The sequence below is a fragment of the Sinocyclocheilus anshuiensis genome, unplaced genomic scaffold (assembly GCF_001515605.1).
Source record: "Sinocyclocheilus anshuiensis isolate Anshui unplaced genomic scaffold, SAMN03320099.WGS_v1.1 scaffold624, whole genome shotgun sequence".
In the NCBI taxonomy this organism is placed as follows: Eukaryota; Metazoa; Chordata; class Actinopteri; order Cypriniformes; family Cyprinidae; genus Sinocyclocheilus; species Sinocyclocheilus anshuiensis.
Genome location: NW_015554128.1, coordinates 188,092 through 211,161, shown reverse-complemented (window position 1 = coordinate 211,161; position 23,070 = coordinate 188,092). Strand labels below are relative to the sequence as shown.

Sequence of the window (23,070 nt, the reverse complement as noted above, 5' to 3'; positions counted from 1 at the left end):
AACCATTGCTTTTTTTTCATGCACTGGTCAATTATGAGATTTGGAGCTATTTTGCTTCCATGTCTTCTTTCTGAAGAAAGAAGAAAACATCCAAAATATCAATTTAAGCGTTAATTTTGTACATTATACTTTATCTATTTGTGTTTTTAAAGTTTTTTTTCCCCTCTATAAATTTGAGATTTTTTTCCGCCAGAAATTTCCACTTAATTAGATAAATTAGACCAAAATATTTATTTAAACAGAACGTTTATCTAAGTGTCTTCCTCACGCCACTGAGTTTGTATGGCTAATGATGAATGCAGTATTTATTGCTCTTGATGCAGCAGGTGTACCGTTCCTGACGCAGTCTGTTCCGCCGTCTGCTATCATCCCTCACACGCGCTCACCGGTTATTTACCGGGCAACAACAGCTGCATCATTTTGTCAACCGGTGCGGTACAGCAGCCCTAACGTTACTTCGCAATACCTCGAGAACACGGAATCACGCATTTGCGCGCGCGTTACACACTCTGTTGGTTCACCTCGAGCCCGTCTCGTCGCGGTGAGTCCGCGCGATTGGATTTAGTCGCTGTGCGTCAGTCAGTCCTCGTTCTGTTGGCGGTACCGTAACCGGGCGGCATGAAACGGAATGCGGGCAACGGTTAAAACCGGTCATACAGTCACAGAGACCGACACTCGCGTTCGCGGCTTTATCCGTTTGTGTTTTATGTTTCCTGTAAGGCTGGAAAGATTGAGGCGTTAAGAAGGTTATTCAGAGGCAGCGCTCACCCTGGAAGCACCATGGCCAGGGGAAGCGAGGAATCTGTGAATGGATCGTGGAAAAAGCAAGTGGATGACATCAGGAAGATATTTGAGATTAAGGAAATCCTCGGGACGTGAGTATGAATGATGCTTTGACATTGTGAATGACTGACGGCTTTTGTAATCTGCATATCAGAGAGTCAATGTCCTCCAGTTTGGGGACTCAAAGTTTGACCTGTGAGAATATTCCAATGTTATAGACAGGTACAATCATCACAGCAGACACATTTGCTGGGTTATAAATGGCAAAAAAAAAGTGAAAGCTTGTTTTTCTGGCTCATTGCCTCACGAAAAGGTTGCGTTTTTGTCCTTCATGAATAAATGTGTAGGCTAAACAGCAGTCCAATGTTATAGACAGGTACAATCATCACAGCAGACACATTTGCTGGGTTATAAATGGCAAAAAAAAAAGTGAAAGCTTGTTTTTCTGGCTCATTGCCTCACGAAAAGGTTGCGTTTTTGTCCCTCATGAATAAATGTGTAGGCTAAACAGCAGGACACTCGCATATGTATATTTATTTATATATGAAAATAAAAGCTAGTATATTGTATTTACTCTGCTTATGTATACTTATATCATTTATTCAGACTTTAATAGACAGGTTTAATAAAAAAAAAAAGACTTAAATTGGCATCCCCAGGTTATCTGTCAGCCCTGTATAGCATCATAACTAATTACTAAAATTAAATGGAAATATTATATATGTTTATGTGTACAGTAGGCCTATATATATAATGAAATCATAATTAAAAAACAATCCCCTATTTTTAGCACTATCTTGCATTTTGTAGGGTTTGTCAGTTAACCCCGTTACCATGATTTATACAGTAAACAATGATTATTGACAACTGGATGTTTGTAGAAATATCAGCATTCTTCTTCTAATAAACACTAATAGTTTCATAACCTTGAGCGTAAGACTAGTAATGGCTAAGTGAACTGTAAAACTGTCAACCCTGTCACTAAGGCGAAAGTGTATCCCAACATCCCCTTCAATGTGGTCTGTATAATTGCATTGTATGTATGCATTTTAAATCCATACTTAACCTACTTGGCATAGCGGATTTTAATGTGCAGGCCTTCTTCTGTCACTGTTAATATCCCACATCCGGCAGTATGGCCTTATGTTGTCATGAACAACTGTTCCTCTTCTGTTGTAGCAGCATTAAAGTACTGGTTCACTGGGTTTTCCCTAGTATTTACCTGAAATAGACCAAGAGATGTCTATTTATATGGTGTGCAGGGACCAAAAACAGGACAGGTATTTTTATGTCCCAGAGAGAGAGAAAATATTTTTAATCTTTCACCATTTGTGTGGGTTTTATTTATTTATTTACTTGTCCTGTAAACTTTGATAGTCTCTTAGCTGACACGTTCAGCACCATTTAAAATGAACTACATTTAATTTTTGAAACCGTTAATAAAGATTCAATTGCAGTGCATCTGTGCTGTATCATAGTCTTTTGCTATTCTTTTCTTTTTTTTTTTCTTTTTTTTTTAATTAAATTAAATTTATATATTTATTTGACATTTTATGTAATTTAATTTTATTAACATTTAATTTAATTTTATTTATCAATTCACTGTCTTTTTCCAAACATCTGAAGATAACGTGTTCCTGGGTGTCCATATCTTTCCTGGACCCTCAACACCTCCATTCTGATCAAAAAGGTGCACTACAGGGGCGATTCTAGGATTTTAATTTTAGGGGGGCTCAGCCCCCAGTGAGGGTATAATAAATAAATTTTTATATATATATATATATATATATATAAAATAAAAAAAATATTTGATTAATAGGGGTCGTATACTAAATTGATTGCAGTATTCCACTGTATTGTATAGATAGGTATTACATTCGAGTACTGAATAAGGCAAATTCAAGTCTTCATGATCTCACACACACAACCTGTTTACTGTACAAACACAAAATTTTACTGTTTGCATTTCTAGTACAACCCTCTTTCCTTAGCTCAAGTATGCAAACCTCTTTGCCACATGCACTGGAATATGTATTATATTGAAAGTTACATTTTCAAATGAAAATGGCAACATGATCTTTTTATAAAGTATTTGTTCATATGTGCTACATTTTTGCTGGAGGAAACAGCTGTGGTGTGATGAGGGGTGAACGCAGTGAAAACTTAGGCTACAGTAGATGGGGAACCGATTATTTCTCCCCCATGATATTTTGTAAACTGGATTTATGACAAAGAACTGCACAGATACAGATATTACAACAATCTATCGATAAACACACCTTGTCCTCTGTTTCTCATTCTGCGCCGCCGCGGTCTGCGGATTGAAAAATAATGCGCTGAAAGACGGGGAGGAGCCGATCGAAGTCTGCGCCGTTTTCATATGAAATTTGAAGGAGACTGAGGCGATCACAAATTCGTGTAAAGTTTATGGAGCTAATCGCAAAATTTTAGGGGGCTGAGTAGTCATTTTAGTGGGGCTATTTAGTGCCCATTGCACTGATATGGTCACTGATATTGACCATATGTTTATATATTTACAAATACCTCATTCTGAATAATGTATCTTCTGTGTTTTCTGGTTAGATGCTAACTGCATTTCATTGGCCTTGTACTTGTACTCTGCACAATGAGAATAAAGTTGAATCTAATCTAATCTAGTGATTATTGTCAGGTCAGGTATAAATAATTCATCAAATTTTATTGAAATAAATTATATTTATATGTAAAGATAGATTTATATTTTTGATGTTTGATTATGTTCGATCTATTATTTTTAATTTAATTTCATGTTTAATGCAGTGCCTATTCCAAATATCTTAAGATAATGTGTGTATATGGCATATGAGGTTGGTCAGGTCAGATATAAATGATAACTCAAATGTTTATTTATTTTTATTTTATATTTTATTGTTTTTATTTTTATATTTATATTAATTTTATTTTGTAAAATTGTCTCTTCCAAACATCTGAAGATAAAGTGTATTTTATTTTATTTTTTTAATTTTTTAATTTATTTAAATTCAGTGCCTTTTCCAAACATTTGAAGATATGTGTGTGAGATGAGGTTGCTTAGGTCACAAACAGACATTATAACATTTGTATTATAACGTTATGTATTACATAATAATGTACCAAGTACTTATGATGAGTAGCGATATTGAATATTTGATTGCCAACAGATTTACCAAGCTGTCATTCAAAGAGTATATATACAAATTAAAAAAAAGGGAAAACACGCCTAACTGGATATAGACTACAGTAGTCGGCTTAATTAAATGGCACAACAGGCAGCTCTCTTTTAACACAGACTTTTAAGAAGGGATGGATGTTTGCTTCAAGTAATAGGCTAGGTAAGTGAAATTATATTATCTTGCTGTATGTTTCGTTTTCTTTACATTCTCTGACTAAAATCAACCAAAAAGCCATTTTAAAGGGGTTAAGCAAATAATAATAATAATCGGTAGGGATCCCAGACCAATACAATTAGTGTGCCTCCTCTATTTTAAAACCCACGAGCCGCCACTGCCAACAACAGGTATCACAGTCATGTTTGCACGTGTGCTGATTGTTTTAATCTGACTGACTACATGTCATCTGAGGCTCAGCACTCCACCCTCATTGCTCTGAAGTGTTGTATATAAATATGGATTATATGAGGGGAAAAACTCAGAAAAGATTGTGCAGTTTCCAGGTTTTCCGTTCAAAACATTACTGTTCAACATTTTTTGGACAGTATTTTTTATTTGATTTATTATTTACTTTTTTGAAAGAAGTTAATATTCTAATATTTTAATTTATCTTTATCAAAAGTGACAGTAGAGACATTTACATTGTTACAGAAATATCTATCTATCTAAATGCTGTTCTTTTGTACTTTATTTTGATCAAATAATCCCGGAACAAATGTATCACAGTTTCCACAAAAATATTATTATCAGTAAAATATTAATATCAATATTACTAAAATATTGTATGACTGTTTTCAACATTGATAATAATATACTAAATGTTTCTTGAGCCGCAAATCAGCATATTAGAATGATCATGTGACACTGAAGACTGGAGTAAAAATGCTGAAAATTCAGCTTTGCATCACAGGAATAAATTACATTTTAAAATATAGTCAAACAGAAAGCAGTTATTTTGATTTGTAGTAATATTTTACTTGGATTATCTCTCTAGGATTTCCCTTCCTGAAGATGACAGATTCTCTAATACGCCTTACACAAGATTTTACAGATGCAGCCTTCTGAGGCACTAAACTGAAAACACCACACAGACGAGCCAGATAAAAATGTAAAAATATTTTTTTTTTCTTAGAAATTCTTAGAAATCATAGAATTTGGCATGTAGATTTTAGATATCTATAATAATAATAATAATGTACCATGTTCCCATTGTATTCGTAAACCTTTAGACTACAACTACAATTAGACTACTTTGGCAGAAAAGTTGTTTATTCTTATTATTATTCATATTAAATTAATTTGTGCCTATATTTATTATTCAGCTGTGCGTTTTAGAATGCCAGGCTATTCAAAGTTATGCTTTACAGTAAGTTTATCACAGTTAAGGATGTTTAGACGGGTGTGCAATATCATGATTTTTGATCATGGACAATTAAAATATCTCCACTATCTTCTGTAATAGTAATACCGTAGTATCATGCTACAGCGCACATTCTATCAGCTGCAGTTCTGGCGCCTCCGTCTCAATATACTGTACAACGCGACCTACATTCACATCAAATGTTGGCTCAGCGTTGACAGTTACACTCACGGGACACTGCATTTATTCACAGTCACAAAAGTACATTATTTGTATGTGCTTTAAAGCCTTGCCGGTTAAACATTTCATTCGCGGACTGTTCTGACGTTCGCTTTTTCTGAGCGTGAACACATGAAGCGCACACACACTAAAAAGCCTGTCAAACAGCACCTGATTACTTGACTAAGATATCTGTCAAAAACACACAAGGTTTACATATAAGCAGATGTGTGCCTGTATATTAGATGCAGGTCTTAAAGTGACAGCAGACTAATAGTACTAAACATGCAGCCGCTTGTCATTACAGGGATAGTTCACCCAAAAATTCAAATTCTGTCATTATTTACTCACTCTCATCTTGTCCCGAACCTGTATTAATTTCTTTCTTGTGCTGAACACAAAAGAAGATATTTTGAAGAATGTGGGTAACCAAAGAGATGCTGGTCTCCATTAACTTTGATAGTAGGAAAGAAATGCTATAGAAGTCACTGGGGACCAGGAACTGTTTGGTTACCCACACTTTTCAAAATAACTTTTACGTTCAACAGAAGAAAGAAACTCATTCAGGTTTAAAACAACTTGAGAATGAGTAACAGAATTTTCTTTTTTTGGGTGAACTATCCCTTTATTGTTAATAAAACAGCAAAACACAAAGAGAAAAATCACTCACTGCTCTTGACTGAAGAACTTAAATACAGTTGCTATAACAAGAATCAATGTATAATTTACACAGTGAAGTCTATATAGTGTTTTATTTTTAAACTTGTTCATTAAATTTCTTGAATGCTAAATATACCTATACCTGAAAAATAAAGCACTTTGTTTTATTTGTATAGTATGTGAATTTGTAATGTGTATCTTTGTTCTTATTTAGAAGATAGATAAAATTATGACAGATTTTTGTCTTCACCCACTTTGGCCTAAATATCTGCCATTCCTTTTTATTTTATATTTTGTTACCTTGTAAAGCTTTGTTTTTTAAAAATAGGGAAATTAGTTTGGCTGTACTGCTCAGACAATGTGGAAAATAGTAAAAAAATAAAATAAATGACAAAGAATCGTTATAAAATCATGAATTGTGATTTTCCTGAAAAAAAAATTGTGATATTTTTGACACTCCAAAACACTGTTGCTCTATTATATGTGCCATACAGTAATTGGATGTAATCTGCATGCAAGCTTGTTTTCGATTTGTTCAAAGACCATGACACCTGTTGTTTTGGTTGTATGACTTTGGTCGCTTTTTATTTCTTGTCAGAAATAGCTCAGACTTTCCTACACACAATACTCAACAAAAACCTACACACAATCTCCTCCCATCCACACAGTCTCTATTGTTCAAACTCATTATACCGCTTTAGGCATTTCTAAATGAGAAAATACCATCAGTGTAGTGTTAATCCGTTAATTTTAGATTAATCCCGTCTTAATCCTGTTTCCTTCCAAGTGGAGGTGCCAGTTTTCCTGAATTCACCTGAGGTCACAGTCACGTACGTTCAGTATGTCATTGCTAAAAAGTTTTTTGGAAATAAAAATACTTTTTTGGTTGAATTATTCCTTTAAATAAATCTTTTTTAGTAGCTCTGTTGTGAACTGACATTCCTTCACATCCCATAATATGTGGCTACACCCATATCTCATATGCTTATATATAGACTTATGAAACTGACATTTGCTTGAGAAATTCAGCATTGCTGCAAAGCATTGAGGTCATGGACCACAGAGTCATGATAAATGAACACTAGTTCCTTGTTGACCTCATGCTATGCAAATTAGGAGTGTAACAGGCATGCTTTCCAGAGCTTTGTTTCAAAATATACTTTACAGTCAGGTGCACAACAAGGAACGCAAAGCGCATAAAGGTCAGTGGATGTGGGTTAACGGTCATGCTTTCATAGCCTTATACCTGAAGGTGTGACATACATGGCATTAAGTTTCTGAGTTTAAACTTCCTGTGCTTTGATGATTTCCTCTGCTGTTGGTTGACTGATACCAGACTGATGGCAAAAATGGAAGTAGCTATACTCTATTACACTCTACTGTATATTAGTTCAAATTAGTTTATTTTATTTTATTATTTGCTGTTTGTTGAACTGAATCACCTGAATTATGGTTTTTGAGGTTTTGTGCTTTTTTTGTTTTGGTTTTGTTTTTCATGCTGCTTGTTGAATCAAGGCGTGCTATTACTTTTCTAAACAATCAAATTTGTTGTGTTCTGACTTGGCCCAGTAAGCAGTCACATAGCAACCACCCATAACTCCCTAGCAACCACATAACAATGCAATTAATACCACTCTTTATTTTATGTTATTATTATCATTATTATATTTGCTTTGAATTTTGTGGTTTGTTTTGTTTTGTATTTTGCTTTGCTTTGATTTGTTTAGTTTTATTTTTGGTTTAGTTTTGTCTATTGACTTCAAACAAAACAATCAAATTTGCTATGTTTTGTTCTTTGTATTTTTATTTATTTATTTGCGCTGTTGACTTGATGTGTCAAGATAGCACCCAATGCAATGCCAATTTTTATTATTGTAGTTTGGTTTATTATTATTATTTGCTTCTTGATGAATTGAATCATTTGAATTATGTTTTTTTCATGCTTTTTTATTGAATTATGTTTTTTTATGCTGCTTGTGACTTGAGGTGTGCTATTACCTTCTAAACAATCAAATTTTCTATGTTTTTTGTTCTATTTAATTTTTTATTTATTTATTTTTGTGTTGCTTGTTGACGTGAGGTGTGCTATTACTTTCTAAATAAATCAAACATGCTAGGTTTTGTTTTGTTCATTTTTATTTTGTTTTATTTTTTATTTTGCACGCTGCTTGTTGACTTGAGGTGTGCTATTACTTTTTAAACAATCAAATTTGCTATGTTTTGGTTTGTTCTGTTTTATTTTGTTTTATCTCTTTATTTATTTTTTGCCTTGCTTGTTCACTCGAGGTTTCTAAACAATCATATTTGCTATGTTCTGACTTGGCCCAGTAAACAGTCACCTATCAACCTATAATGCCCTAAAAACTGCATAGCAATGCACTTCATACTGTGCCACTCTGAACACCTTAACAACCACCTAGCAACTTCCTGGCAACCATCCATAACATTTTAGCACCGTTTGCAGCAGAAAACACCACTGTGAAAGGTGTCTGAATTACATATGTGTTAAATCTGATATTTAATGCACTCTATGCAACCACACACTGTTGTTTTTCTTCTAGTTTAATCCTTTGCAGAGATGAACGCCGCGCCCACTGCAATCTCAAACGCTTATATGAACACATAGTTTACAAAGTACTCAACCTGCTGGGCGCTTGGCCAATGAGTCACTACATTTCAAGCCTCCTGAAGGGCTTATGTTTCAATCGCAGATGAGAAATGAATTTTACAGTTTAAGAAACCGATGACAAATGCTTCATTTTGGCAAAGCGCCAAGCCCTATGTTTGATGAAATGGTTCAGGAAACCTTTTGACTGAAAAACAGCCTTTTGTTCCAAGCTTTCTGAATTGTGGCGAGTGCTCGTGTCAGTGGTTGTAAATGACTGTGTGTGTGTGTGTGTGCCAAGAGATTAGAGTGGATTTTCAGAGACCAATAAAGGCTTAGCTGCAAGCCACAGTGCCCAACTGATTACACACAGTGCATATGATACAACATCCCTACACAGAATCACAGCAGACGTGAATGTGTTCATACAGGTTTGGCATTGGTTTAAACAAATATTTTGTAATTTAGTCTGTAAGTACAGACATTTGAAGTGGGTCCTTAGTATTTTAAATGCTCATAAATTAGTCAAGTCAAATGATTTTGAAGTACTTCTTTATTATTTTATTTTATTTTATGCTTCTGTCCCTTTGTAGACTAAAGCAGTACTATTTTTATTTTATATGCTTCTGCCCCTTTGGTAGGCTGTCTAAAGCACTAGTAATTTTAATTTTATTTAATTTTATGCCTCTGCCCCTTTGTAGGCTGTCTAAAGTACTACTATTTTTATTTTATTTTATGCTTCTGTCCCTTCATGGGCTGTCTAAAGCACAACTGTTTATTATTTTATTTTATTTTTTATTTTATTTTGCTTCTGTCCCATAGGCTGTCTAAATCACTATTATTTTTTACTTATTATTATTTTTATTTTTTTTTACTTTGTGCTTAAACCACTTTGTAGGCTAAACCACTACTGTTTTTTTATTTTATACTATTTAATTTTATATATTTAATTTTATGCTTCTTTCCCTTTGTAGGCTGTCTAAAGCGTTACTATTTTGTTTTATTCTATATTATGCCTCTGCCACTTTGTAGGCTATCTAATTTAAAGCACAACTTTTATTTTATTTTATTTTACATGCTTCTGCCCTGTTGTAGACTGTTTAGTTTTATTTTATGTTTTTTATTTTATTTTGTTGTATTTTATTCTGGCTATCTAAAGCACTACTATTTTATTTTTATTTTCATTTTATTATTGTATTTTCATTGTTGTTTTAGACTATTAGACCCCACTATATGCTGCTTACCTTTTAAGCACCTTATTTTGTCTCTGTCCACCATTTTACACTTTACACCCTTTCTTTTATGCTTTTTTCCAGTGGGGCATTTTCTGAGGTGGTCCTGGCCCAAGAGAAGGCCACAGGAGAGATGTACGCCGTGAAATGCATCCCAAAAAAAGCACTAAGAGGAAAAGAGAGCGGAATAGAAAACGAGATTGCAGTGCTGAGGAAGTAAGTATTCTAAAAGCTCCCGGAAAAGGCTTAAAATAACAAACCCAACACCCATTACATGCTTTACATAAGATTCTCTAGCTACAGACGAAAACCCTAAAGTTCAAAGGAAGCTGTTAGTGGGAGTTTGTGCTTTTCTCCTCAAAGCGAGAGATGACTCCGCTTTTACGACACACCCCTCACAGCCTCCTACCTTTACTGACTCCTACCTGTCCCTGTCAAAAGCATTTGGAAGCATTTTAAAGGTCATACAAATGATTCATGTGGCCTCCGCCACAGACCTCGCTATTCACCGCACATTGAGGCCGAGCGCAGGTCCGTGGTTGTCATGGTAAAAAGGCGTTCAGGCAAGGAGGCGAGGCAATACGTTGACGAGTAAAACCGCTGCAGCTGGATTGGAGATGGTCAGAATGATAGCAGAGACTGTAATGGTTGTTTAGCAACTTACATATGGGAATTCCTTTTGTTTTCATCATCTGCATGAATAAAATAGCTCAACATATCAGCCCAGAATGTATGCTATGGTGTACGGGAATGTGCAATCGGAACCAAAGTCAGCCATCCAAAACAAAGCCTTCATAATCCACTCAAGTGCAACTCTGCTTCGTTGTAATTGATCAAATATTTCATCTGTTCTTTTCAGGATCAAGCATGAGAACATTGTGACACTGGAAGACATTTATGAGAGCCCCACTCATTTATATCTTATTATGCAACTGTGAGTAGAATCTGTTTGCTGCTTCCATTATTGCTTTAAGTCTGCTAAGTCTTTGAAACAGAACCAAACCATGTGAAGCTGGTTTGCGAGATGGAAAACTTAAAGTAATTTGTTCTTGTTGTGTCACTGTTGAATTTATTTGAATTTTAATCCAGGAAATTCTTCCTGTCATTCCAATTCACATTCCAATTCGACGTCCTGCGGGGTGTCCAACTCATGACTTGAAAGGAAGCCAATTCTTATTCTCATTTGTGTCCAAGGCTGCTGCTGTTGTTTGAGATCATTTTAATGATCTGAGCAACAGATGATTATGGGATTCTCCAACCATAATCTATATGTTGACATGCAAAACATTTGCATTTTTTTGTTTTTAAACGCAGATTGGAGTATTGAGTGTTTATTTTATTTTATTTTATTTTATTTATTATTTGATGGTTGTTGAATTGAATCACCTGAATAGTTTTTTTTTGTTTTTTTGCTTTGCTTTGCTTTGTTTTCTGTATGTTTTTTTCCCCTTTGTTTTGGTTTGGTTTGCTCGTTATTTATTTATTTTTATTGCGTTGCTTTGTTTTTTTTTTCGTGCTGCTTGTTGACTCTAGGGGCCTGTTCTTCGTACGTCGCTTATTACAGCCGAGATTAAATGTCACATCCAAGATGATATCATCGCGCTAATCAGGATCTGGCTAATTCGGTTCTTCGAACGCACCTGTTGTTGATGATTAGTATGGCTGGATTGAGTTATCTGAGATAATTGTGCGTTCATGGGTTGGTTTAAAAGGGGCTATGTATCGATACTCGAAACCACGATCAGCAATGCAGCGATTGGCTGGCGGCAAGACAGCAACGTAATGACATCATATAATTAAAAAAGACACCTGACGAAAAACTTGACAAATTTATGGACTTTTATAAGGAAACAGCCAAGCGAACAAAACTACATCAATGTTATAATAGATAAATGAAATGTGTTTTTATTTTATTAAAATGTTTTACATGATTCCCAATTAGCCTATTTATATTCACGATTTCAAATTTTTGTACAGGCTTTACATTTTTATTTCAATGTAGCAATTAGCAATTCATTTAATTTTATATTTGAACAGATTTGTTACGTGACAGCATTAATTATAGTTTCTTAAGGGTCAAGATCATGTTATCTGCATCTCCTGCACTCCAAGCCACTCCCATAATAGCGGTCACCACTCAAAATAATGCACGACTCTACATTATCTGTATAGCATGTGTAAGACTCTTAATACAATTATGAAGTAATAATTTTATGACGAATAAATCTTTCAGTGAGTAAAGCTGGCTGTGTCTATAGTATTAAAGACTACACAACATTATTATATTATCTTTAAATTAATTTTTAAATTATTATTTTAAATGATTGTCCCTGGATTAGTAGGGTACTCTTGTAATAAAGTAGCGTTGGTAACGGACAGATTTTAAGTATCAATTCTGCTTAAAAAGATGCGATCTAATCCTGTTTACATGAAATAAGCCTGCTCCCGAGCAGGCTTAAGCAACCTGTTGCTATGACAGCAACTCCGGGATGAGCTTCGAAGAACCAAATAATCCAAGATCATGCCAAATCGTCAACAATCAAATCCAGCTAACTGAGTTAGCAGCATACGAAGAATGGGCCCCCGGTATGCTATTACTTTTCTAAACAATCAAATTTGCTATGTTCTGACTTGGCCCAGTAAACAAATACCTATAATTTAACCATTAATTTTATTTTAATCATTATTTAATAATTTTATAATAATTATTTTATTTTATTTTGAAAAGTGAATAAAAAAGTATAATGACGTATATAAAAAAACTATAATGAAGTAGAAAACATACAGGACTGTTCAAAAGTTTTTTTTTTTTTCTGCAAGGAATGAATACTTTTAAGTCATCAAGATTACATTACATACAGTAAACCGTATTATATGTGACCCTGGACCACAAAACCAGTCATAAGGGTCAATTTTTCGAAATTGAGATTTATACATGATCTGAAAGCTGAATAAATAAGCTTTCCATTGATGTATGGTTTGTTATGATAGGACAATATTTGGCCGAGATACAACTATTTGAAAATCTGGAATCTGAGGGTGCAAAAAAAATCGAAATACTGAGAAAATCGCCTTTAAAGTTGTCCAAATGAAGTTCTTAGCAATGCATATTACTAATCAAAAATTAAGTTTTAATATATTTACAGTAGGAAATTTACAAAATATCTTCATGGAACATGATCTTTACTTAATATCCTAATGATTTTTGGCATAAAAGAAAAATTTTGACCCATACAATGTATTTTTGGCTATTGCTACAAATATACCCCAGCCACTTAAGACTGGTTTGTGGTCCAGGGTCACATATATACCTGTATATAATTTTCACTTTCCTTAATAACTATATTAAAAAAAAAAAAAAAACTTGTTAAAACCAGATTTTTTTTTTCCAGTGTGTCTGGCGGGGAGTTGTTTGATCGTATCGTAGAGAGAGGTTTCTACACGGAGCAGGATGCCAGCGCGTTAATCAAACAGGTTCTGGATGCGGTTAACTACCTGCATTCACTGGGGATAGTCCACAGAGACCTGAAGGTGATGATTTCCCTTGACTGATTTCCTTCACAGCACAACAAATCGATGTACAGAGACGTTCAGTTTCATTATACAGTGTATAGGAAGTTGGAACATGAGAAATTAAAGGTCACCGGACAGCGAACACTCACTTCCACTCCAGTGGAAACAAGCCGTACGGTGTAAATAACTCCCTGTGACTTTTTAACCTTATCACCTACTCTCTCATCTCCTGACAGCCAGAGAATCTGCTCTATTTTAACCCACATGAAGAATCCAAGATTATGATAAGTGATTTTGGGCTGTCCAAGATGGAGGGCGCAGCCAATGACATCATGTCCACAGCCTGTGGGACGCCGGGATATGTGGGTAAGACTGTCGATCCACTAAATATCAATGTGAATCTGCACTGGATCTGAATATTTAATAAAATGATCATAGATTTAATGGTAAAACACTGTAAGAAGACTGTAAAAATGCTACAGTAAAAGCCTTTTAATTGGTTTACGGTAAAGTCCTTTACTCTATACTGTGAAAAACTGTGATAGATCTATAATTTTACAATAAAATACTGTTAAATGTAAAGTTTTATGAAAGTGAAAAAGAAATGACATCTTATACTTTATACTTTATACTGAACTTTGTGACAGCTCACATTTGATGGTTTTTCAATGAATGAACTGTCTTCTACGTTTTTCTTATCAGTTATGTACATTAGGGTTTTATGCTACATCTTATTTTATTGAATTAATATTTATTGCATCAGTTTAGTGTCATTTCACTTTACCACCTGTGTTTTAAGGTAGTTGCCAGTGTATTATAAAGGCAAAAAAAGTTATTTGGTATCGTAACATTATTTCACTTAATGAAAGATATATGTTTTTTAACCATAAATTTAAAACTTAAAATGTTGCTATGCTATTTTTAAGGTACAGTTCTGGCAACCACAGATTATTTATTTAACTGTATTATTATATTTTTTTTTTTTTACTGTAAATTTACTTAATACTTAAAGGAATATTTCATGCAAAAAAGAAAATTTGATCATTTATGCACCTTCATGTGTTTCAAATCCATATGCTGTTATTTCTACGTTCATATTTTCCATATCCATTTACTATTTACTAACAAATAAAACAATTTCTATGCAAATTGTAGGCTATGAAGTGACCATGTCTGTCAAGTCCAAAAATGCACAATAAAAGTGGTTAGAAAAAGCAAATTAGGAAACATATGGTTTTGAAATTACATTCATGAAGGCTTGGTTCCGCCACAGGATGAAAAAATAAATAAATAAATAAAGGACTTTTTATCTCACAATTCAGACTTTTTTCTCACAATTGTGAGTCAACATCTTGCAATTGTTGAATTTTCCTCAAAATTGCACGTTTATATTATGCAATCCTGATATGATGATCAAAATGATGATCAAATTTGTTTTGGGGTCAATTATCCTTTAATTACCCTTTTACACTTTATTAAATGTATCATTTCATTCGATTTCTCTCTCTTTTATTACTTTAGCTCCAGAGGTATTGGCACAGAAGCCTTACAGCAAAGCTGTGGACTGCTGGTCTATCGGAGTTATTGCTTACATCTTGTGAGTATTTTTTACCACATATGATACACATTTGGCTTTTTTCCAAACTATTTTTACATTCAGTATCTTGAAAAGAAGTCTTTAGGTTAAAATACTGACCACTGTTGAATCCTCGACCTCCTCAGGTTGTGTGGATACCCTCCGTTTTATGACGAGAATGACTCCAAACTGTTTGAGCAAATACTGAGGGCAGAATACGAGTTCGATTCCCCGTACTGGGACGATATTTCTGATTCAGGTGTGTATGGCGTTGGAAATCACTGCAAAGTGAATCATATATTATAGTTAAACAGACAGTCCACCCAAAAATTTTAATTCTGTCATCATTTACTCACCCTCATCTCATTCCAGAGCACAAAAGATGATATTCTAAAGAATGTTGGTGACTCATTGGGTCCCATCGACTTCCATAGTATTTTTGTCCATACTATGGAAGCTAATCGGACCTGAAACGGATTCGTTTCTGAGAATTTTCATTTTTGCGTGATTTATCCCTTTAATGACGTAAGCTCTTACATTTATTCGTTGACACCCTTCTTCACCTCTTTTTGTCTCTTAAATGCCATCAAGTATGACTTGGGTTGCTTGTGTTTACTTGTCTCTGACAGTCACGACTTTGTTTTTTCCCATGAGCAACACTTTAATGAGGGTTTTTCAAAAGTAAGACTGATGTTTTGCAGCCAGATATAAATCAGCAGTTGAAAAGCATTATCTGACGCTGGGTAAATCGGCATCGTTTGAAAATAACAACTCAACACCCACACCACGAGCGGTTTTCTGGTGTCTGGGGAAGTGTAGGAGGGTGTCATTTTTTCACAATTAGAACTGCGCCCTTGTGTAACTGATTCAGGTTTCTTTATTTTCACATTTGTGTTGTTTCATAGCTAAAGACTTCATTAATAACCTGATGCAGAAAGATCCAGAAAAGAGGTTCACTTGTGAAGAGGCTCTTCGGCATCCATGGTGAGCGACCAGGAATATAGACACAACGTCTTCATGGCCTTTCTCATGAAAAGCCCTGGTGTTATATCAGTTGCTGCAGGTTTAAGCTTTTAGTTGCTCTCAGTAATATTAAGCATATTTCTCTGCTTCCCTAATGCTCATTACTGAGTTCAAATGTTTTCCTTTTGAGTTTGAAATTCATTATTCCCAATACAATCAGCATAAATTAAACATGTTCACACCATGATGCATGGATACTTTTAAATATTATATCAATTCAAATAATATAGACAGACTTTGTGTAAATTAGGACACTTTTTTGTGATTGAATGACTGGGAAAAATGGCCCAATCATCCTGAATCATCCGTACTGTGTTATATTATACCATAATATGATAATTATTTACATGCATTACAGTAATGAGACCTGGGGACAATCTACTTTTTTGTCATGAAATTGTCACACTGATAAATAATACGATGAAAAATAATAATAGTATAAATTAGGCCTTTTTTGCTAATTAAAAGTGTTATATACTATGTAAGAATTTATATGCACACTGCAGTTCAAAAGTTTGGGGAGATTTTCAGTAAGATACAGTGTTTTTTTTTTTTAATGAAATTAATAGTTTTATTTAGCAAGGAGGCATTAAATTTACCAAAAAATTGATAGTAAAGGCTTTTATAATTTTACAAAATATCTATATTTCAAATAAATACTGTTCATTTGAACTTCCAGTTTATCAAAGAATCCTGAAATGGCACAAATTTAGCATATTAGAATGATTTCTGGAGGATCATGTGACACTGAAGACTGAAGTAATGCTGCTGAAAATTCAGCTTTGCGTCACAGGAATAAATTACATTTTTTATGTAAGTTATTTTACATGTATTTTAGATCAAATAAATGCAGTCATGGTGAGCATAAAAGATAAATATATATAAATCTTACTGTATATCATATATATATATATAATTATATATTTTATATAATATTAGTTATTATATTGCAATATTATATAATAATATTGCAATAACCATAATTACACTCACCTGATGTAATGGAGCACAACAGCATTATTATAGTGAACTAAAACTAAACTAAAACCATAAAAAGTTAATTGAAATAAAATAAAGTTAATTTGATTTTATTTCAGCTAGTGACACTTCTCATTTCAACTTGATATACTAAAATCAGTAAAACTGAAATACAAATTAATAAAAACTGTATAGACAAAAATGTACAAAAAATGGAAAATATATTTAAAAAAAACTTCACTCTAAAAAATGCTGGGTTAAATATAACACTGGTTCGACTGTGGACAATGGAAGTTATCGTTAAATAGAAGAAAACACGTCTTTCCACTAAGTGCAACAGTCAAGTGAGCAGTCTGACAGGAAGTGATGTCATTTGGAGCCAGTGATGATGGTAGTGACCGTGGATGGCCGTGTGTGCCGCTCGGGCGTCCCCGAGGAAGAGTTTGCCGCTTGCATGGAAGAACCTAGACAAAGATAACACCCTCTTCAAGGGCTGTTGGACAATACGACATAATACAACAAACAGCACATCACTGGTGATGAGTCAATCAAGTTGGTCAGCAAAAGTCTTGTGAGTTGTGAGTTTCATGAAGTATAAAGTATTAAGGCAAAAACTTACAGTCGTTGCGGTGGACTGAGGAAACATCGACCGACTGACTCTTCCCTGGCATGGATGTTAGATTCTGCTTCCTGTGTTGAGAGGAATCCATACTGCTGCCGAGCTGAAGACGCCTCATATGTCTGATCACTGCGGTAGCGTTAAACGCTTGCTGTGAGAGAAGAATACAGAATTTGAAATCACCTTTCATGCTGTTCAATGTAAAATTTCTTTTTGGAGGAAGGAGGAAAGGAAGTGGTCACTTACTCGCCATTTTGCTTTGGCAAAGTTCTTCTTCATCTGTCGGCTGACTGATTCGTGGATGTTCTTACAGAGCGCAGTATCACCAGCTATCCTGCAATCAGAAGAAAGTCAGCGGTTGGACTTCCTGCAGTATCATCCAGCATCCATGAGGAGGCAGAGTCTTATGATATGTGACCATATACGAGTATACATTGCATCACTGACATGCTATTGTTTCATTAATATTTTGAACACTCTAAAAAAATGCTGGGTTAAATATAACCCAGCGCTGGGTTAAAAAGGGACAAACCCAGCTATTGGGTTGTTTTGACTCAGCGGTTGGGTTCAAAACAACCCAACCGCTGGGTCAAAACAACCCAATAGCTGGGTTTGTCCCTTTTTAACCCAGCGCTGGGTTATATTTAACCCAGCATTTTTTTAGAGTGTTCAAAATATTAATGAAACAATAGCATGTCAGTGATGCAATGTATACTCGTATATGGTCACATATCATAAGACTCTGCCTCCTCATGGATGCTGGATGATACTGCAGGAAGTCCAACCGCTGACTTTCTTCTGATTGCAGGATAGCTGGTGATACTGCGCTCTGTAAGAACATCCACGAATCAGTCAGCCGACAGATGAAGAAGAACTTTGCCAAAGCTAAATGGCGAGTAAGTGACCACTTCCTTTCCTCCTTCAGAGAAACTTTACTTTGAACAACATGTAAGATGATCTGAAATTCTGTACTATTCTCTATATTCTTCTCTCCTCACAGCAAGCGTTCAACGCTACCGCAGTGATCAGACATATGAGGCGTCTTCAGCTCAGCAGCAGTATGGATTCCTCTCAACACAGGAAGCAGAATCCAACATCCATGCCAGGGAAGAGTCAGTCGGTCGATGTTTCCTCAGTCCACCGCAACGACTGTAAGTTTTTGCCTTAATACTTTATACTTCATGAAACTCACAACTCACAAGACTTTTGCTGACCAACTTGATTGACTCATCACCAGTGATGTGCTGTTTGTTGTATTATGTCGTATTGTCCAACAGCCCTTGAAGAGGGTGTTATCTTTGTCTAGGTTCTTCCATGCAAGCGGCAAACTCTTCCTCGGGGACGCCCGAGCGGCACACACGGCCATCCACGGTCACTACCATCATCACTGGCTCCAAATGACATCACTTCCTGTCAGACTGCTCACTTGACTGTTGCACTTAGTGGAAAGACGTGTTTTCTTCTATTTAACGATAACTTCCATTGTCCACAGTCGAACCAGTTTTCCTTTCTGGAAAGCCAATGGCGTGCTATAAAGCAAGACCGATTCCAAAAATAGCGGCCTGTGTGAATTTCAGGGACTGTTTTAATGAGTAAAGCTCATGATTTGGACGCTCATGTGGCTGTTGAGTGGGGATTACAAACCCTGAGTTGAAGAACATCTACTTTGAGTCTTAGAAGGTGTAGATAAAAGAGTCTCATTCATTAAAACGTTGTTGTAACTTTTTGCTGCTTTATTTCAACCTGCTGCTGTTTCGAACAATCAAATGGTAAAGGATGTGATTTACAGAAGCTGATAGCTGTTTTTCGGACCTATCTCTTTAAATGCAAATGAGCTGCTGCTCCCCGCCCCCTTTTCCAGAATAGAGCTGCGACATTAAAGCTCGCACCTGCTAAAAAACATCTGTTTTGGTATTGATTATCATGTTTATCACGCTGAAATCATGCGTTTTAAACCATATGAGTTTAAACTTCTGATATAAGGTTTTCTGAGAGCACACATCCGAAGCACACGGACAGAAAGCGGCTGTCACAGCATGTGAGTACTAAACTAAGTTCTCATTCACACAGGTTTACGTTAAAAACACACAACCTGGAAAAGTCAGATTTTCATGATATGTCACCTTTAAACCAATAGCCATGTTTACTGTCATCCAATATGTATGCATTTGAAATTCGTTCCTGGGTGCATCTGGCATTTATTAATGAGTGAATGAAGGATGTGAATATTGCATAAACAAATGGAAATGTGCAGTTTAATGGTTTTATCATCAATTTGTTAATATCAGTGAAAGAATCTGGAGTGATTTGTGTGTCAAATGTTTTTGGAGGTATGAAAGGGTGGCGAAAAGCACTTTTTAAAAGTGTTTTGTGTATGTTTTGGATTTATTTTGTAAGCTTTGCTTTTTTAAAACGACTCTTGGTCACACTTTACATTGCAGTGATTATGTTGCGCTGTGTAAATTCAAGTATTTATTGCTATTGCCACTCAAATTACTATTAATAGTACATTATTATTAAAGATATGTAATAAAGACACTGTAATGCAAACTGTTATCATGATTTTGTTCTTTTAATTGTGTTTAATGAGAAGATTGATGAACGCTTGACCAATAACGTGTTTGTTTTATCACAGCTCGATAGGAAAAGTACCAGCTTCAGTGACGGTTATTTGTATTTGCTGATTTTGTGTTTCAGTGAAGCGAAAAACGACTAGAATTTCACACATTGTCCAGTGTACGAATGCAAACATTGCAGTTTTCCAGTTTAGCTGAAGCCGTTTTGATATGCTGTGTCCACTGATATACGACCGTGAGAGATTCAAACAGTTTCTGCTCTCAATCTTGCATGTCTTCATACCGGTCCTCTGAATTTAGCAGCTGAGTGCTGGTTATTTCATTCAGGGCGCAGAAATGATGTAAGCAGTGTTTTCTCTTTAGTAGATTTGTTCTGTGGTGAGTGTATGGTTTCAAATTGTCATTAAAGACCAAGATAACAAACACTAGTTTTATTGTTGTCCAGACTCATTCAAAACTAAAAGAACTGTTACGAAGATTTACATGTTTGCTTAGACTGCAAATATTATTTGTATTAAATGTAGCACTTTACATTATCCCAGCACAAAACGAATAAAAATCGGGTTAAATTCTATGAAAAATAATACTCATTAAAAAGACTGTTACAGATTTTCTGTAACTTGTGCAATGACTTTTGTCACTACACTCTAAAAAATGCTGGGTTAAATACAACCCAGTGCTGGGTAAAATAGGGACAAACCCAGCAATTGGGTTGTTTTGGCCCAGCGGTTGGGTTAAATGTTTAACCCAACCTTCTGAGTAGTAACCCAACCGCTGGGTCAAAACAACCCAATTGCTGGGTTTGTCCCTATTTTACCCAGCACTGGGTTGTATTTAACCCAGCATTTTTTAGAGTGTATAGTGTGTGACGAAATGTACAATACATTTTAAACTAGCCATAAAAATAACAACTGGCGAGTTATTAGTACAGTAAGGGTTATAAAAGCCTATGAATAAATGTACATCTTTTTAGAGAACTATTATACATGGATTACATACGTTCTGCATGCATGAATACACATATAAGGCTACGTTCTTTTGCGCTATTGTGTGCTTGTTTACTGCAGACATTGTGCCAAAACGCCTTTACAGAAATATGCTGTAAAGTACTGTAAAGCTCTCTACCCGTTCTCCTGTAGTTATCCTCTGTTTTAGACCGTGTGTCGGTTGTACTCATAAGATGGGTCAAGGCCGTCGTAGTGAAACTCTCTCCACTGCTCTGTCTTCTCTCTGGTGTGCTCGTCTTGCTCTGGAGGAGAGTAAAAATTAAGGAATTTTGATTTTAACTCTGTATTCAGATATTTACACACAGGCCTACAGAGTACCAGATATAATATGTGTAAATATTTGATGCTATACTGCAATAACATGACCATGTACATGATTAGCATGTATACTGTATAAACATTAAAGGCAGACATATTTAAATAAAGGTTTATTACATGCTGTTAGTGTTGTATCATGTTACATATGATAACTGAATATGAAAATAGCCTATTCTATTATATAAACTATTTATAGATAATCCTTTCAGTCTATTTTGTTCCCATTATATTTAAAAGTGTAGGCAAGATGTTAAAACAATATTAGAATAAATAATGGCAGAATTGTATAAATTAAACTAAAAATGATTTTTATAAAAAAAATAGTAAAACTTTGAAATGATTAAATACGGCATGGAATATTACAATAAATAAATGAACATTAAAATAAAAGCATAAGTAAATAAACAAATGTATTTATTAAAGACATGAAATACCTCCTGAAATTAAGTATGCCTTAAAATTAAAAACCTCGTGAAATACGAAATTAAAAGCACCTTGAAATAAAACAATATGAAACAAATCAATCTATCACAAAATAACTGAATGCATAATGAAATGTTGTAATCATGCCTAAAGAAAAGCCAGTACAAATAAATAAGTTGGGCGTGAAATGTATTTACGTGACATGAAACATGAAAAGTAACCTTAAAATTAATTAAAAATGTAGTTAAAATTAAATATAATATATAATTCATTCTATTTTTAATATGTGTTATATTTATTTATAATAAGTTTTAAGTCATATAATCTTTTTTTTTTTTGTTCTTAATTAGATTTGGTAAACCTGTTTTGTAAAACCCTACAAGGTTCAGCTAAGTTCATGCGTAATCCTGTTTACTTGGGTGAATGATCTCAGAACGCTACTAGCGCTGCTTGATCCAATATGGCCGCCAAGGTGAGTGATTTGAGTTTCCTCGCTGTGTAGACTCACCGTCGTGCTCCTCTTCAGCGTAACTCTCAAACTCATTCCTCTGTTCCTCATGATACTCCCTCCTTCTCTCATCTGCAGCTAGCCTCTGTCTCTGCTCAGCTAATAAGACAACAAAATGTGAGAGGAAGAAAAAGAGAAAGAAATAAAAAGAGAAATATGCTAATATGCTAATGATAAGATTCAGAAGAGCTTTTAACATGTTTTTTTTTTGTTGTATCATATTTTTATTATACCATATTTTAACTAAATACGATTTATCCTCACTTCATGATATAAAATACACAGTTCAGTTTCACTATTCATAAGGAAAGGCTGTTTGTGATTACATCACTGTTTGTATTACATACACTCTAAAAAATGCTGGGTTAAATACAACCCAGTGCTGGGTAAAATAGGGACAAACCCAGCAATTGGGCTGTTTTGACCCAGCGGTTGGGTTAAATGTTTAACCCAACCTTCTGGGTAGTAACCCAACCGCTGGG

General features: G+C 34.8%; 2 protein-coding genes and 3 long non-coding RNA genes across 6 annotated transcripts in view; 2 read left to right on the top strand and 3 right to left on the bottom strand.

The window, feature by feature from the left end:
- Nucleotides 1-275: 275 nt before the first annotated feature.
- On the top strand, nt 276-19,549 carry LOC107670218 (calcium/calmodulin-dependent protein kinase type 1D-like). 2 transcript variants are annotated; one of them, XM_016462752.1, is made up of 11 exons: nt 276-875; nt 10,132-10,263; nt 10,907-10,981; nt 13,440-13,578; nt 13,797-13,926; nt 15,082-15,157; nt 15,283-15,395; nt 16,042-16,120; nt 18,565-18,652; nt 18,757-18,907; nt 19,034-19,143. In XM_016462752.1, the coding sequence occupies exons 1-11, from the start codon at nt 781-783 to the stop codon at nt 19,060-19,062; spliced, it is 1,107 nt and encodes a 368-aa protein (XP_016318238.1). In that variant the 5' UTR covers nt 276-780; the 3' UTR covers nt 19,063-19,143. The 2 variants fall into 2 exon arrangements, with proteins under 2 accessions (XP_016318238.1, XP_016318237.1); XM_016462751.1 differs by having other exon boundaries at nt 280-875; nt 19,063-19,549.
- LOC107670222 (uncharacterized) overlaps nt 14,921-23,070 on the bottom strand; it is a 21,686-nt gene continuing 13,536 nt past the window's right edge. The window contains exons 2-3 of the long non-coding RNA XR_001632073.1: nt 15,100-15,105; nt 14,921-14,931 (exon numbers count right to left, since the gene is read on the bottom strand). This is a non-coding gene — a long non-coding RNA (uncharacterized LOC107670222). The remainder of the gene's footprint in view (nt 14,932-15,099; nt 15,106-23,070) is intronic.
- LOC107670221 (uncharacterized) lies at nt 17,413-18,098 on the bottom strand. The gene is made up of 3 exons (XR_001632072.1): nt 18,003-18,098; nt 17,757-17,907; nt 17,413-17,630 (listed from the first exon to the last, which is right to left on the bottom strand). It is a non-coding gene; the product is annotated as an uncharacterized LOC107670221 (long non-coding RNA).
- Nucleotides 21,202-23,070, bottom strand: part of LOC107670220 (unique cartilage matrix-associated protein-like) — a 3,586-nt gene continuing 1,717 nt past the window's right edge. The window contains exons 4-5 of the mRNA XM_016462753.1: nt 22,589-22,687; nt 21,202-21,581 (exon numbers count right to left, since the gene is read on the bottom strand). Coding sequence (XP_016318239.1) covers nt 21,484-21,581; nt 22,589-22,687 — 197 coding nt within the window. The 3' untranslated portion in view covers nt 21,202-21,483. The remainder of the gene's footprint in view (nt 21,582-22,588; nt 22,688-23,070) is intronic.
- Nucleotides 22,642-23,070, top strand: part of LOC107670223 (uncharacterized) — a 1,578-nt gene continuing 1,149 nt past the window's right edge. Inside the window, exon 1 of the long non-coding RNA XR_001632074.1 lies at nt 22,642-22,705. This is a non-coding gene — a long non-coding RNA (uncharacterized LOC107670223). The remainder of the gene's footprint in view (nt 22,706-23,070) is intronic.

Excerpts from the sequence above, each read along its gene's own strand:
- LOC107670218 (XM_016462751.1), top strand. The coding sequence starts at position 781 with ATGGCCAGGGGAAGCGAGGAATCTGTGAATGGATCGTGGAAAAAGCAA. Across the intron at positions 876-10,131 it reads ATTAAGGAAATCCTCGGGAC|TGGGGCATTTTCTGAGGTGG; the intron begins GTGAGTATGAAT and ends GCTTTTTTCCAG. Across the intron at positions 15,158-15,282 it reads GGAGTTATTGCTTACATCTT|GTTGTGTGGATACCCTCCGT; the intron begins GTGAGTATTTTT and ends CGACCTCCTCAG.